This window comes from Schistocerca nitens, chromosome 1 (assembly GCF_023898315.1).
Source record: "Schistocerca nitens isolate TAMUIC-IGC-003100 chromosome 1, iqSchNite1.1, whole genome shotgun sequence".
Lineage (NCBI taxonomy): Eukaryota > Metazoa > Arthropoda > Insecta > Orthoptera > Acrididae > Schistocerca > Schistocerca nitens.
In genome coordinates this window covers 199,621,397-199,635,099 of record NC_064614.1, presented here as the reverse complement: position 1 = coordinate 199,635,099, position 13,703 = coordinate 199,621,397, and the positions used below count along the sequence as shown (strand labels likewise).

Genomic DNA, 13,703 nt, shown 5'->3' with positions numbered 1-13,703 from the left:
TCATAAATATCCTCAACTCTAGTTCGGTGTCTCCATAAGCATATCTTAAGCTCTTCCTCGAAGAAACCTTCAAAATATACAAATGGGAAGCCGTGTAAATGCTCTTCACCATCTCTTTCGCCTGGAACTTGACTGCAGCTATGTTGTTAACTAGCTCCGCTGACCATTATCCCTGCTATACACTGATGGGAAAAAAGTCGCAGCACCAAAAAAAGAAATGATGTAGAGTAATGAAAATTTGACGGTACATCTGGCTAGGTAACATATTTCAGTAGTGATTAACATTGCAAGATCAGAGGTTAATACAAGCATGCGGAATACCAGTTTGTGGGGTGGAGTTTCATACCTGCTACGCTACACAGGTTAATGCTGCTGGTGGATGGCACTAGAGTTGTCGTCCGATGATGTCCTATATGTGATCGTTTGGAGACAGATGTGGTGATCGAGCAGGCCAAGACAACATGTCGACACCCTGTATGGCAGGTAGGATTACAACAGCGTTATGTGGGCGAGAGTTATCCTGTTGGAAAATACCCCCTGGAATGGTGTTCATGAATGGCAACACAGCACGTCGAATCACCAGATCAACGTACACATTTTCAGCCAGGGAGTGTGGGATACCCACTAGAGTACTCCTGCTGTAATGTGAAATCGCACCCCTGACCATAAATCCAGCTGTATGTCCAGTGTGTCTAGCACAGACACGGATTGGTTGTAAGTCCTCAATGGCGGCCTTCTAACCAACAGACGGCCATCACTGGCACCAGCTTTCAACAAAAAACACAACAGATCTCCACCCTGCCCTTCAATGAGCTGCTACTCAACACCATTGGAGTGGCGTGGTTAGTGGTCAGCAGAATGCAGGCTATAGGGCATCAGTCTCGGAGCTGTCCTCGAAGTAACCGATTTGTCATTATGTCACTGTGGTACGAACTGCTGCTGAAATTGCTGCTGCAGATGCTGTCTGTTGCTCCAGAGTCATACGCCAAACACAATGGTACACAACGAAACACATCTGTAGTAAATTGTCAACACTTCAGCCTATATGGAGTTGTTGTTGTTGTTGTTGTGGTCTTCAGTCCTGAGACTGGTTTGATGCAGCTCTCCATGCTACTCTATCCTGTGCAAGCTTCTTCATCTCCCAGTACGTACTGCAACCTACATCCTTCTGAATCTGCTTAGTGTATTCATCTCTTGGTCTCCCTCTACGATTTTTACCCTCCACGCTGCCCTCCAATGCTAAATTTGTGATCCCTTGATGCCTCAAAACATGTCCTACCAACCGATCCCTTCTTCTAGTCAAGTTGTGCCACAAACTTCTCTTCTCCCCAATCCTATTCAATACCTCCTCATTAGTTATGTGATCTACCCACCTTATCTTCAGCATTCTTCTGTAGCACCACATTTCGAAAGCTTCTATTCTCTTCTTGTCCAAACTGGTTATCGTCCATGTTTCACTTCCATACATGGCTACACTCCATACAAATACTTTCAGAAACGACTTCCTGACACTTAAATCTATACTCGATGTTAACAAATTTCTCTTCTTCAGAAACGATTTCCTTGCCATTGCCAGTCTACATTTTATATCCTCTCTACTTCGACCATCATCAGTTATTTTACTCCCTAAATAGCAAAACTCCTTTACTACTTTAAGTGTCTCATTTCCTAATCTAATTCCCTCAGCATCGCCCGATTTAATTTGACTACATTCCATTATCCTCGTTTTGCTTTTGTTGATGTTCATCTTATATCCTCCTTTCAAGACACTGTCCATTCCGTTCAACTGCTCTTCCAAGTCCTTTGCTGTCTCTGACAGAATTACAATGTCATCGGCAAACCTCAAAGTTTTTACTTCTTCTCCATGAATTTTAATACCTACTCCGAATTTTTCTTTTGTTTCCTTTACTGCTTGCTCAATATACAGATTGAATAACATCGGGGATAGGCTACAACCCTGTCTCACTCCTTTCCCAACCACTGCTTCCCTTTCATGCCCCTCGACTCTTATAACTGCCATCTGGTTTCTGTACAAATTGTAAATAGCCTTTCGCTCCCTGTATTTTACCCCTGCCACCTTCAGAATTTGAAAGAGAGTATTCCAGTTAACGTTGTCAAAAGCTTTCTCTAAGTCTACAAATGCTAGAAATGTAGGTTTGCCTTTTCTTAATCTTTCTTCTAAGATAAGTCGTAAGGTTAGTATTGCCTCACATGTTCCAACATTTCTACGGAATCCAAACTGATCTTCCCCGAGGTCCGCTTCTACCAGTTTTTCCATTCGTCTGTAAAGAATTCGCGTTAGTATTTTGCAGCTGTGAGCTGTGACTTATTAAACTGATAGTTCGGTAATTTTCACATCTGTCAACACCTGCTTTCTTTGGTATTGGAATTATTATATTCTTCTTGAAGTCTGTGGGTATTTCGCCTGTCTCATACATCTTGCTCACCAGATGGTAGAGTTTTATCATGACTGGCTCTCCCAAGGCCATCAGTAGTTCTAATGGAATGTTGTCTACTCCCGGGGCCTTGTTTCGACTCAGGTCTTTCAGTGCTCTGTCAAACTCTTCACGCAGTATCTTATCTCCCATTTCATCTTCATCTACATCCTCTTCCATTTCCATAATACTGTCCTCAAGTACATTGCCCTTGTATAAACCCTCTATATACTCCTTCCACCTTTCTGCCTTCCCTTCTTTGCTTAGAACTGGGTTGCCATCTGAGCTCTTGATATTCATACAAGTGGTTCTCTTCTCTCCAAAGGTCTCTTTAATTTTCCTGTAGGCAGTAGCGGTGCATATTCTTCACACCACACATAAAACTCAAAAAAATTGCACAAAATATATAGAAAAATCACCTCAACAAGGACTGAAACTTAAATAAAAGATAACTGCATAAAAGAACATAAATGTGAGGACCACATCAGTGACAACACCTATCACATGAAGACAACTACACTCATTCCCCATCAACAATATTATGTAAGAACACAACATACTACCTCATGGGGTAACAGTGCTTTCAGACATGGAATATTGAAATACTTAGGAATACATGTAAGAGATACATGTATTGAATCTCACATCTGCATCAGAGTTACGCTGTACCTTTAACTTGTATGCATCACTGGAAAAATGCCAATACAGCCAAATATTAGCGACAATCTTAGGGCATCAATATGTATCATGTCTATTATACACCAGCCGGATGTACCACGAATGGCCTGGCATGAAGTTTGTTGTTTGTCATCGAAGAAAATGTTAATACACCATACAGAAAGACAAAATAATAATATGTGGGAATATAGCTGGTGAATATTGCTTCAACGAAGCTGTCACAGATACTGCTTTATTTTATAACTTCATGTGAAGGAAAAGAAAGAATGCATTGAGCCTAAGAACAACATACCCAGAATATGGCTCGACATGGCAAGAGATGGAACAAACATCAAGCTGACAAGAAACTGCCATACGGGTGCATGATGGGGAAGAAGACAGGTGTGTGACATCGCTAAAACACAATGCCAGCAAATATAAAAAATTTAGTTACAAATAAAGATCAGTTTAAAAGGAGCCTGAAAGACTTCCTAGTGGCCAACTCCTTCTACTCCATTGACAAATTTTTTAATTTAAACAAATGATGTTTTGTATATATTCATACTATTAGTATTGTTATTTCAGCTTTAAAAAAAAAGTGACATGTTCCACATCCATGAGGATCTCCTCAACATGGATCTATGGAATGAAAAACTAATCTAATCTAATCTCATCTAATGGCTGCTCCAGCATAGGTTGGTAAGGAAGGGGTACTTTTTGTAACACTAAGTGTGAGTTCCATGGGAGGAGAAAGGAGTGGAAGGATAGAGGAGGTGCAGGAGCTGTGGGGAGACAAGAGGTACAGTGCTCCTGCAGAAGGTGGGAGGGAGGGGAGGCAAGGCTGGTGTGGAAGGGGGGTGAGAGGAGAGGGTAGGGTGGTGCACCCAGTGCTCACAGACATGTATGTGTCTGCCAAAAAAACAAAGAAGAAACTGTGCACTTTACGGTACAATGCTAAATATGTATAAAACAGTGTGAGACAATGATATTTGACAGAAAATCGACCATTTATGTTAACTTGTAGAGGCATACTTGAAGTTAGAACAGTATTAGTTGACATGAAATAATCAGCAGAGAAAAATTTTCCATCTTTACAATAAGGCCAAGAGTAACAGAATAAGCAGGCAAAACAGAGAGTATGAAGGCTTTGTTCAAATGGACAGTATGGACTTTATATTAGTTTGGAATGCAAATGATAGAAATAAGGTGGTAGAGTGTATCTCTACTTTAAGATTCTCATGTCAGCTTACCACATCCCTAAGTTGAATTTTGGCAAACATAAGTTTCCAGGAACATTGGCCACCTGTCTTAAGAATCTATCATCTGCATGAAAACCACAAAAAAGTCACACAGAGATGTCAGAAATTTTGATATGAAGAGAACCGACGTGAACAAAGAATACAGTAATTTAGATTTCAGATGAAATTATGATAATTAAAGTGAGTGAGGGTGGATAGAGTGCATATTAATATCACCAACCAAAGAGCAGGAAACTTTTATAAAGAAATGCAGAAGGAAAAAGAGTTAGTTCAGCTGACATAAAAATTAAAGAAAAGTACTAATATTTCTTAACCTTATGAATGATGCCTTGAAAGAAAAGAGCAGAAATAAATGCTTCCAAACAGGAGTTAAACTTATCTCATCTGTGGAGCAGAGCAACATTAGCTACAAAGAATTAATTGGAAATTCCAGGTATGAGAGTCCACATACGATCATAAAAATAAAAGAAAACAGAATAGACTTCACAGAAAGAGGGGCTGCAACTTCTAGGCATGTCCCCAAAGCATAACACTCAACAAAGTAAAATTCTAGGAGGTAGACTTGACATATTCTCTCTAATCTCAGGAACACATAAAAACTGGAAGGGGGTTCTTAGCAATTAAAATAGGCAAAGCAAAATCTTCATCTATGGCAAGGAGTATGAAAGAACATCCATGCCATAGCCTCTTCAACTGAAGTGTAAACTGCTGAATATAATATGAGTAAAATGGCACTGTTGTACAGGTTCTTGCAGTTTGCCTTTACAATAAATGAGTGGCTACCTTTGACCACCTAAAAAGCCTGCATTCTCATTGGCTTACATAAATTTGTAGCTAGAGAAAAACTACAACTTAAAACATGTGCAGTTCAGATCCATAATTTCCTCATACTTCTGATGTGGTCTCTGTGAATAAAAATCATTAATGTTTATGGTCACTTAAAATGTATACACAATATAAAAACCAGATAAATAAGTTTACTGACCTATTACTTTTTACAGCTTGTTTCTTGACATTATCAGTTATTAGATGCTGTTTCCTGCAACTTTTCCATTCATTCTTAAAAATAGCAGACATTTTTAATCACTACTTATGAAAAATATGGTTATAGCAATAGGGACAGAATAAAAGTTGAAGGCATCATTCAATTAAAACATCAGGATCAGGAAATACTCAGATACGCTGGAACTCACTACATAGGAGCTAACCAATATTACTTCCTCATTGAACATGTATCTTGGTGTGCACTGGTAGCCAACAGCAGAACATACAGGTGCAATTTACAACGACTAATCATAAGTTTGAGTCACTTTACCCTCAGTACTCATCTTCACATTATACATCTCATACATACCTCGTCATGTTATTACCTCCAGTATTCCTCTCATCATAGTACCACATTAACTTCACGTCATAGCATTTGTATTCATTGTCTGGCATAAGATGTTGTATTCTAATACAGTGTGTGCACTTCATCTTATGCTCACAACTTACAGGATGTCACAAGGTCAGTTCATCTATAACCTCTTGAAAACACATTATCACTGTGTGTGGAGTTGTCCAGTTTGCGAAGCAAACAAAAAAAGAAAAAGATGACAACTACAGAAAAAAGACGTAGGAAGAAACAGAGTAACTATGACCCAGGAAGTGGAGGGGGAGAATGTAATCCTTTAATACCACAATCTGCTAGGTCACACAGAAGCCTATTGGCTTTGGTGAAACAGGTGATAATTGTACTTGGTGGCCGTATGGGCACCTGAGGCCTGAGTCATTCCTACTTTGCCCTACATTACTTAACTAAAATAAGGTAGGTAGTACCATTCTGTCATAACCATAAATTTTATAAAATACCCTTGCATTTCTCAAGTTTCATCTCTAAGCACATACCCAAATACTCTTACTCAACAGATAAAACAGTTAATTCCCTAATGTCACTTCATTTATACTGCAGCCCACATTTTATCCATCCACCAAAATTACAGTTAAAATTTGACTGAAATTCTTAAGCAAAAATGCAGTTTGTTGTCGATGCAATGCCTCACTGGTTGAAGCACAAAGTGGTCACAACACTTAGTTTGATAGTCACAACATGATGTGATGAAATGGAGCATTGTGCATCACAACATGCATGCAGGCAGCTGGATGGTAGGCATGTGGCACTCACGCAGGGTGGTATGGATCCAGCTGCAGCTGCTGGCTGCATGGCGGCAAGGAAGAGAAGCCCCAGCAGGACCCTTGGACTGAGAAGGTGGACTGCTTTGATGCGTACGCAGCAGGCTCTGAGTATTGCAGGCTGCACAACTGGGTGGCAGCATGACCAGCAGCAGGTGGCCACTAAGTTGACGAGAAAGCCACAGCTGCAGCTCAATGGTGAGTCAATAGAACCCCAGAAAGGACAGCACGTAAGACTATGGCATGGGGGCCCCATGGCTACAGGTTGCTGTTGGTTGGTATGGCCCTGGAGAGGGCAGCACAATGCTGCTAACAGATAGACCGTGGCATGAGATTGGCAGTAGCAAATGGGTCTTGTGAATAAGTTGCAGTAAACAGAATGGCCTGTGGCACAGACAATTTGCCCAGGAGGGCCAGGCAGCATGGCTGGCATGTTAAGCCACACACCAGTAAACAAGCAGCATCAGTGGGTGACAGGCAGCTAGTCGATGATGCCTTTGGATGGCGGTGGCAGGTGAGCCACGCCAACCATACACAGCTAGCTCATGCTCTCTGCCCTCAGAGGCAGATGCTGGCAAGCATGGAATGCATAGTGTGCTGCAGCACGGCGGGGGCTCATCGGACTTGTATCAAGAATCTGACTGCATTGTGTGCATACCCCCCCCCCCCCCACACACACACACAGTCTTGGCTACATTGTTCTAGACACTGCAGCTTGACTGAGGTGAGGGCTATTTTGGTTGGAGAGGATGAGGAGGAAGGGAGGCTGCTAGTGGAAGGCAGAGTTTGGAAAGGTTAGCCGATGGCTAGGAGGGAGAAGCAGCAGGGGCATATGGTATGTATGTGACCCTGACACCAGGAAACTAATGCTGTGCACAAGCATGGGGAGCTGTGCACAGTGCATGATGACACAGAAGAGTATATTCGTAAGGGAAAACAGAACAGAGGAAGAGAGACTGCCAAGAAGTGCGTGTGGGTGCAAGATGAGTGAAGCTAGGGTCCTGCAGCAGGGGTGGAATTGCTTCCTGCAACAGGGTTGAGTTGGATGTGGAGCAGGGGCTTTGATCTGATAATTCTCGTGGCCTCAATCTCCATTTCAAAAAGTGTCTCTGTACATCTATTATTATGTACAAGTGGTGAAGCCTATTTCATCATACCCAATCTATGGAAAGTAAAGATTCTTGAAAGTTTCATTCCATCTCTTATGAAGATTCCAGCAGCACCATTCAGTCTCAGTCTACACAGAATCTTTTCTGTGCCATCTCCATCAAGAATTAATATATTTAATTGGAGTTTTGTCAGCAAGTATTCAAATATTCATGTAACACCACTTCAAACATCACTTAGCACTGGCTACAGAAATATGTGGCTTATGAGGAGCTGTCGTATTATTGTATCCCATTCGTTGTAGCTCCCTATGAACAGTTATTGCAACCGAGCGAGGTGGCGCAGTGGTTAGCACACTGGACTCGCATTCGGGAGGACGACGGTTCAATCCCGTCTCCAGCCATCCTGATTTAGGCTTTCCGTGATTTCCCTAAATCGTTTCAGGCAAATGCCGGGATGGTTCCTTTGAAAGGGCACGGCCGATTTCCTTCCCAATCCTTCCCTAAACCGAGCTTGCGCTCCGTCTCTAATGACCTCATTGTCGACGGGACGTTAAACACTAACCACCACCACCACCACAGTTATTGCACTAGCTGGGCTGCTGGTAGCACTTTGAAACTCATGAGTGTTTTCTTCCACTGATTTCATGCAGGGTTTTACAACCACACTCTGCAATGCTCAATGGTCCCTTTCCATTGATACATGATGTTGCCTAGCCTTGGTTTTGCTGTGGTTGTTCCTTCACATTTGCACTTAACAATCAATCACAAACAGTTGACTTGGGCTCATGCTGCTGTTATTGCTCCTCTTCTGACAACAGAATGCTTCCTACTTCCTTTGATACTGGTGTACTGATACTCTTGTGACACCTAGTGGTCAGTTCCCTGGTACATAGCTGTGTCCAGAGACTTTTGATCAGATATCATGTATAAGTACTCTGTAGCTCTGAAAAAAGATTTGTCCAAAAGCTAGCGAAGTTCTTAATTTCGTTTATGTAGTTTTTGATGACTAAGTGCCTTCATTATTCAATGAGTTTGTGACATTCGCCTGCTTTATTTCTTCATTGACAGTCCATGGTGTCGACGTACTGCGTTGTTATATTGGCTCAAAAAATGGGGGGGGAGGGATGGATGGAAGTTCAGCACTGACTACTGTAAATGAAGTAGCCAACAGTTGGACAATTGTGTTTCACAGTTCTTTACTTTAACTGTTCATAACCCCCCAGTATTACACAAATTATATAGCCAGTTCACTATCAGTAAATGTTGGTAAGCCTCATTAATAGGTTGCAGGCAACATCAGCCTACTGCTACAATAGTTTGCTGTTGAACATCTATGAACAGTAAAATCGAACCACACAGTTCACATTTCCTGCAGTGTAAAGTGGTACGAGTGACACTATTTTTCAAATAAATTAAACAGACATTGTCATTAATTGTTCTAACACACAGCCTATTTGTGTTACTCTTATTCCACTCTTAAGTTGATGCATTGTTGTTAATCTAACCAATACATGTTTCACATCAAAATTGGCCACGGACTGACTGACTTGTGACCAAAAATCAGTTCTTTATATATCCTCACAATAATAGGCACTGAATCTATACATTGTTCAGTGTTTAAGTTTTAGAAATTACAATTAAAACATAACTGATTCAATTAACTGAATACATTGAAAAAATCCTTCTTTTTAACACTTCCTTCTATCACAAAGGTTAGGCTGAATTATTTGTTTAAATAATGAATTTAAAAGATATAGTTACATAAACAATACTTTTGACAAACCTGGTAACTATTTTGGAAATAGTTAAGGGCTGGCTTCACTCATGTATTTTCGAATGGAACCAAATAAATACATAGTTCTTCCAAATGTTTATAGTTGGTACAGAATTTATATTTCTTTATAAGTCAACAATAGAATCTAAGTCATGAAACAATTACTGATTTCACCCCATAGCAAGAGATATTGAGTAGGAATGGTCAAAATAAATTACAAAATTAATTATATACTCAAAATTAGACCTGGTGCTATATTCCTTAAGGGGCTCCGGAACGCCCTATACTTGCAATGTTAAAATAATGCTTATAAATTACATCTTTCCTCACAAAGTATTTGAGGTAGGAAGTTGAACTTTTTACAGATTATTTATTGGAATATGGGCTACAACTTAACACAGGGATTTTACAAAATTTTAGTTCAGTTATTAAAGATGATTTTTTTCAATTGTAATGAAAATTCACAACATTTTTTTGCAATTTTTTATTTATATATTCAAAAATATACAGTTTTTTGGAAAAAGGCTGTGTTAAATTATGCAGAAGGTACTGTGTAACATTTACTGAAAGTTTGAAACAAATATGTTTGGAAGATCCTTAGAAAACATGTAATTAGTATGAGAAAATAAAAGTTTTGGGAATCGAGCGACAAAGATTGGATTAACTTCTTAGTGCATTCCAGGTCCATAGAATGGATTATCTTCATCCTCTGCAAACTCCTCCTCCAGCTTCCTCTTGTTCCTCCTCCTGTTTACTCTTGCTTGTATTTCTAGACTCTTTACAGCCCTGTCTGCAGCCCGAAGGCGTTCCTTGTCTAAAGCAAGCATCGCTCGTACCATGTTAGAACCTATCTTCATTCCCATATTTCTAAATACCTTGCACCTTACAATGTTGCCATAATTGAAAGTCGGAACAGCATCATACACACCAAAGTGAAGTGTTTCTATTCCAACAAATACAGTCTTGGGGATTCTCGACCGTATAACACTATTTACACTTTCATTGGGGTTTTGAGTTTTTCCGTGAATACACTTTTTCAACAGTTCAGGTGTTGCTAAGTCTCTGAAAATAGGTTTTATACTTTATCTCACATCACTAAAATGTACCTGATGAACACGGACGTTAATAATAACACCATTTGACAGCAGTTCAACAGCGCCACAGTGGGTCACGCCCATGTAGAACACATTTCAAAAAAAATTTAAAAATAGTTGTAGTCTTCGGAATTGAATAAATTATATATCTATTAAAAGGTAATAGTCTGCAGATTCAGAAAACGCAAAAAAAGTCAAAATTGAACTTTTCATGATTTTGATCCTTTCCGGAGCCCCTTAAGACTGAGGGCCAACTGTTCACTTTTATGGAAATTTGGGTTATACATGTTAATGGTAATTAGGCAAAAATGAAAATAAAATGAATTTAAGGATGCAGATGGCAAAACAAGAGAGGAAGTAAAGGGATCCCAGCTTGCTTCATCACAAGTTGTTGCCTTTACTCCTTACATTATTTATATTTCACCAAGAATTGCCATTATTATATTCATTAAATAAATGTTATGTTTGAACACATTTAACTGAAAACATGTAATATAAGGTTAAAACTGCCAATTTTCATTAATTTGTTTCTAGTATTTCTTAATTTCTGTACGTGTTTTGATATAACAGTGAAAAGGCTTACGCTGACCAAATCTTACCTTTTCCTGTTGTAGAGTAATACAGTGTTTTACATACAAAATTTCCCTTTTGCAAAATGTTAAATACTGATAAAAATTGTAAGATTTTATTGCAATATGTTAATAGGAGATGGATGACATGACACTGTTCACAATTTTATAATGGCATACTATAGTTTAATTGTTACTACTTTTGCAGTTCATCATTGTTTATGGACTTATAGACTATGAACCTCTGACTTATGATGACTATGTGTATCCAACATGGGCAAATGTATTAGGTTGGATCATTGCTGGCTCTAGCATTTCCATGATTCCTGGAATGGCTGTCTACAAAATTATTACTACACCAGGTACCTTTCTCCAGGTAAGTAACATTTTATACTTACATTCATAAATAAAGTCTACTATTTCATTAACACTCATTTAAGTTTGTTTCTCCATGTATCTCGGACTAGGCAAAAAATGTGTAATTTTTAATAAACATTTTCTTCAGTGAAGTGCTGGTTTTAGAAAATAAAAGCAAGTCAAATCAGAAGTAACAATAATCTGAATATAAAGAGTAAAGTTAGTAAAAGAACAACTTACAGAAGCCTTTTGAAGGAACTTGCTATTCTTATACACATTATATTCATGTGCCACTGCATGTATTCCTTAATGACATTCGTGGTTACTAATAAGAGTGACTAGGAATGTACTGTTAAGTTCACAATGACAGTACGATAAATAATAGTAATTTTACAGACTCTGCGTTGCTGTCAAGGATACAGAAAGAATTTTTTTCATTCTCATGCAAATACCTGTGATTGTTTGCTGCCATACATATGGTATGAAATAGGATTTCCCAGATATTAAAAAAAAAAAAAAAAACTAAAAGATACCTTATTACCTATTCCATGTACAATGTATCAGAATATTTCGATTCAGCATGTACATTCCAATTAACAGTAATATTCATATAAAGAGATTTTCACTTTTCCAGTAGACAGATAGCTAATAACATACCCTGAGTCAGTAAAATTACAGACATGGTCATCTCAAAATAGTAAATATAAACACAGCATAGTAGCTTAAGAGCCAGAGCAGCCCCCCACCCCTGCCCCCCTTCTCCAATGTGGCTGATACTATGCCAGTACATGTAATATCCTGATTTATAATGCTATTAAAAAGAAAAAGAGAATAATGCAGAATGAATATATTTCTTCTTCCCACTTTTCCTAGTGTCACTGCCTCAGCAGTTAGTGGCAACAGTGCTAACATTGATATTTCCTTGCCACTGGAAACTACTGAGTCACTAGCAAATCTCTGGTTTTGAAATCCTATTGAGTAGGCATCATGATGTCAAATTCTTCCTTAGTGTATTTGAAGTAACTGGATTGGAAACTGTTTCTCTAAAGTCAAAGTTCATATGCTTTGTATAAGGACAGGTTCCATGTACCTGGCTATGTTGCAGGGTGGTTCGTGCCACAACTGGCTGCTGGCTTCTTGACTTTAGTACACACTGGTGTGGGTGATTTTCCTCTGTTGCCATGCTCCCCCCGCCTTCGAGGTCACCAGCTCTCACAATGCCAACAACACTGCAAAAACTGCAGGAAAGAGTCATTGCTACTATGACGGACATTGACGGAAACATGCTAGTGAACACTTGGATGGAACTGGATTACAGTCTGGTTGTGTGCCAGCTGACCAAGGCACACACATCAAACATTTGTAGATTGTACCAGAAAGTTGATGAGCGTATCCATCTTTTCATGTACCACCCATTTTTGTATGTCATATACTTGTAAAAAAACAGTGCTTTGAAACCTAATGAATCAATCACACTAACCTGATATTATGTATATAAAATACTATCTTTGTCATATTATCATTATGTAGCTAGGATACCCTATTTGTGAACTGAATGAATTCATGAACTGCATATACCTAATGAAGCAGCAATCCTTAAGTGCTGCAAGTCATTTTGAATATACTGTTTGTTCCAAGATCTTTGCTTGAATTGCAGTTTTCTGCTGGCCCAACATACAAGGAATTTTAGGAACATTAACACTTGTTCTAATGAGGAATGGGTCCAAGCAGTAGTTTTATTATTGAATGTAGCCATTCCACATATGGCTGTAAGAAATATTTAATATGACTGCAGTTTTGATAATTTGGTATTGTAAGCATCGTGGGATATTAAAGCTTGACTACAATGTTAATTTGTGACATGCTTGAACACAGTTCAGGTAGCTGGGCACTATGATCCAGCATATCACAACTTAGCATTATAGAGTGCGCTTTAACATCCCACATTGTTTGACAATAGCAAAATGTCAAAACTGTAATCACAATAAATATTTCTAACAGCCATACACAGAATGATTTGAGTAAATAAATACTTATGTGTCAAATTTTTGTGTGTTTCATTGGGCACTCTCATTGCAAGATACATTTCTGTATAAATAATTTCCTCTACTGGGCACATCATGTCATTTTTTTCTCCTCTCAGCAGTAGGGTATCTTAACATGTTGTAATTATTACTTTTTGTACAACCCCAGTTATCAGTCACCATGTGGGCATCAACAAATTAGTATTTTTATTGTCTTTTTTCTTGTTAAGATTTTACATTCAGTATCCAGTCA

General features: G+C 38.9%; 1 protein-coding gene across 1 annotated transcript in view; it reads left to right on the top strand.

Annotated features, from left to right (window-relative positions):
- Positions 1-13,703, top strand: part of LOC126235080 (sodium-dependent dopamine transporter) — a 644,375-nt gene that overhangs the window by 616,081 nt on the left and 14,591 nt on the right. Inside the window, exon 13 of the mRNA XM_049943817.1 lies at positions 11,278-11,445. Within this exon, the coding sequence (XP_049799774.1) occupies positions 11,278-11,445 (168 nt within the window). The remainder of the gene's footprint in view (positions 1-11,277; positions 11,446-13,703) is intronic.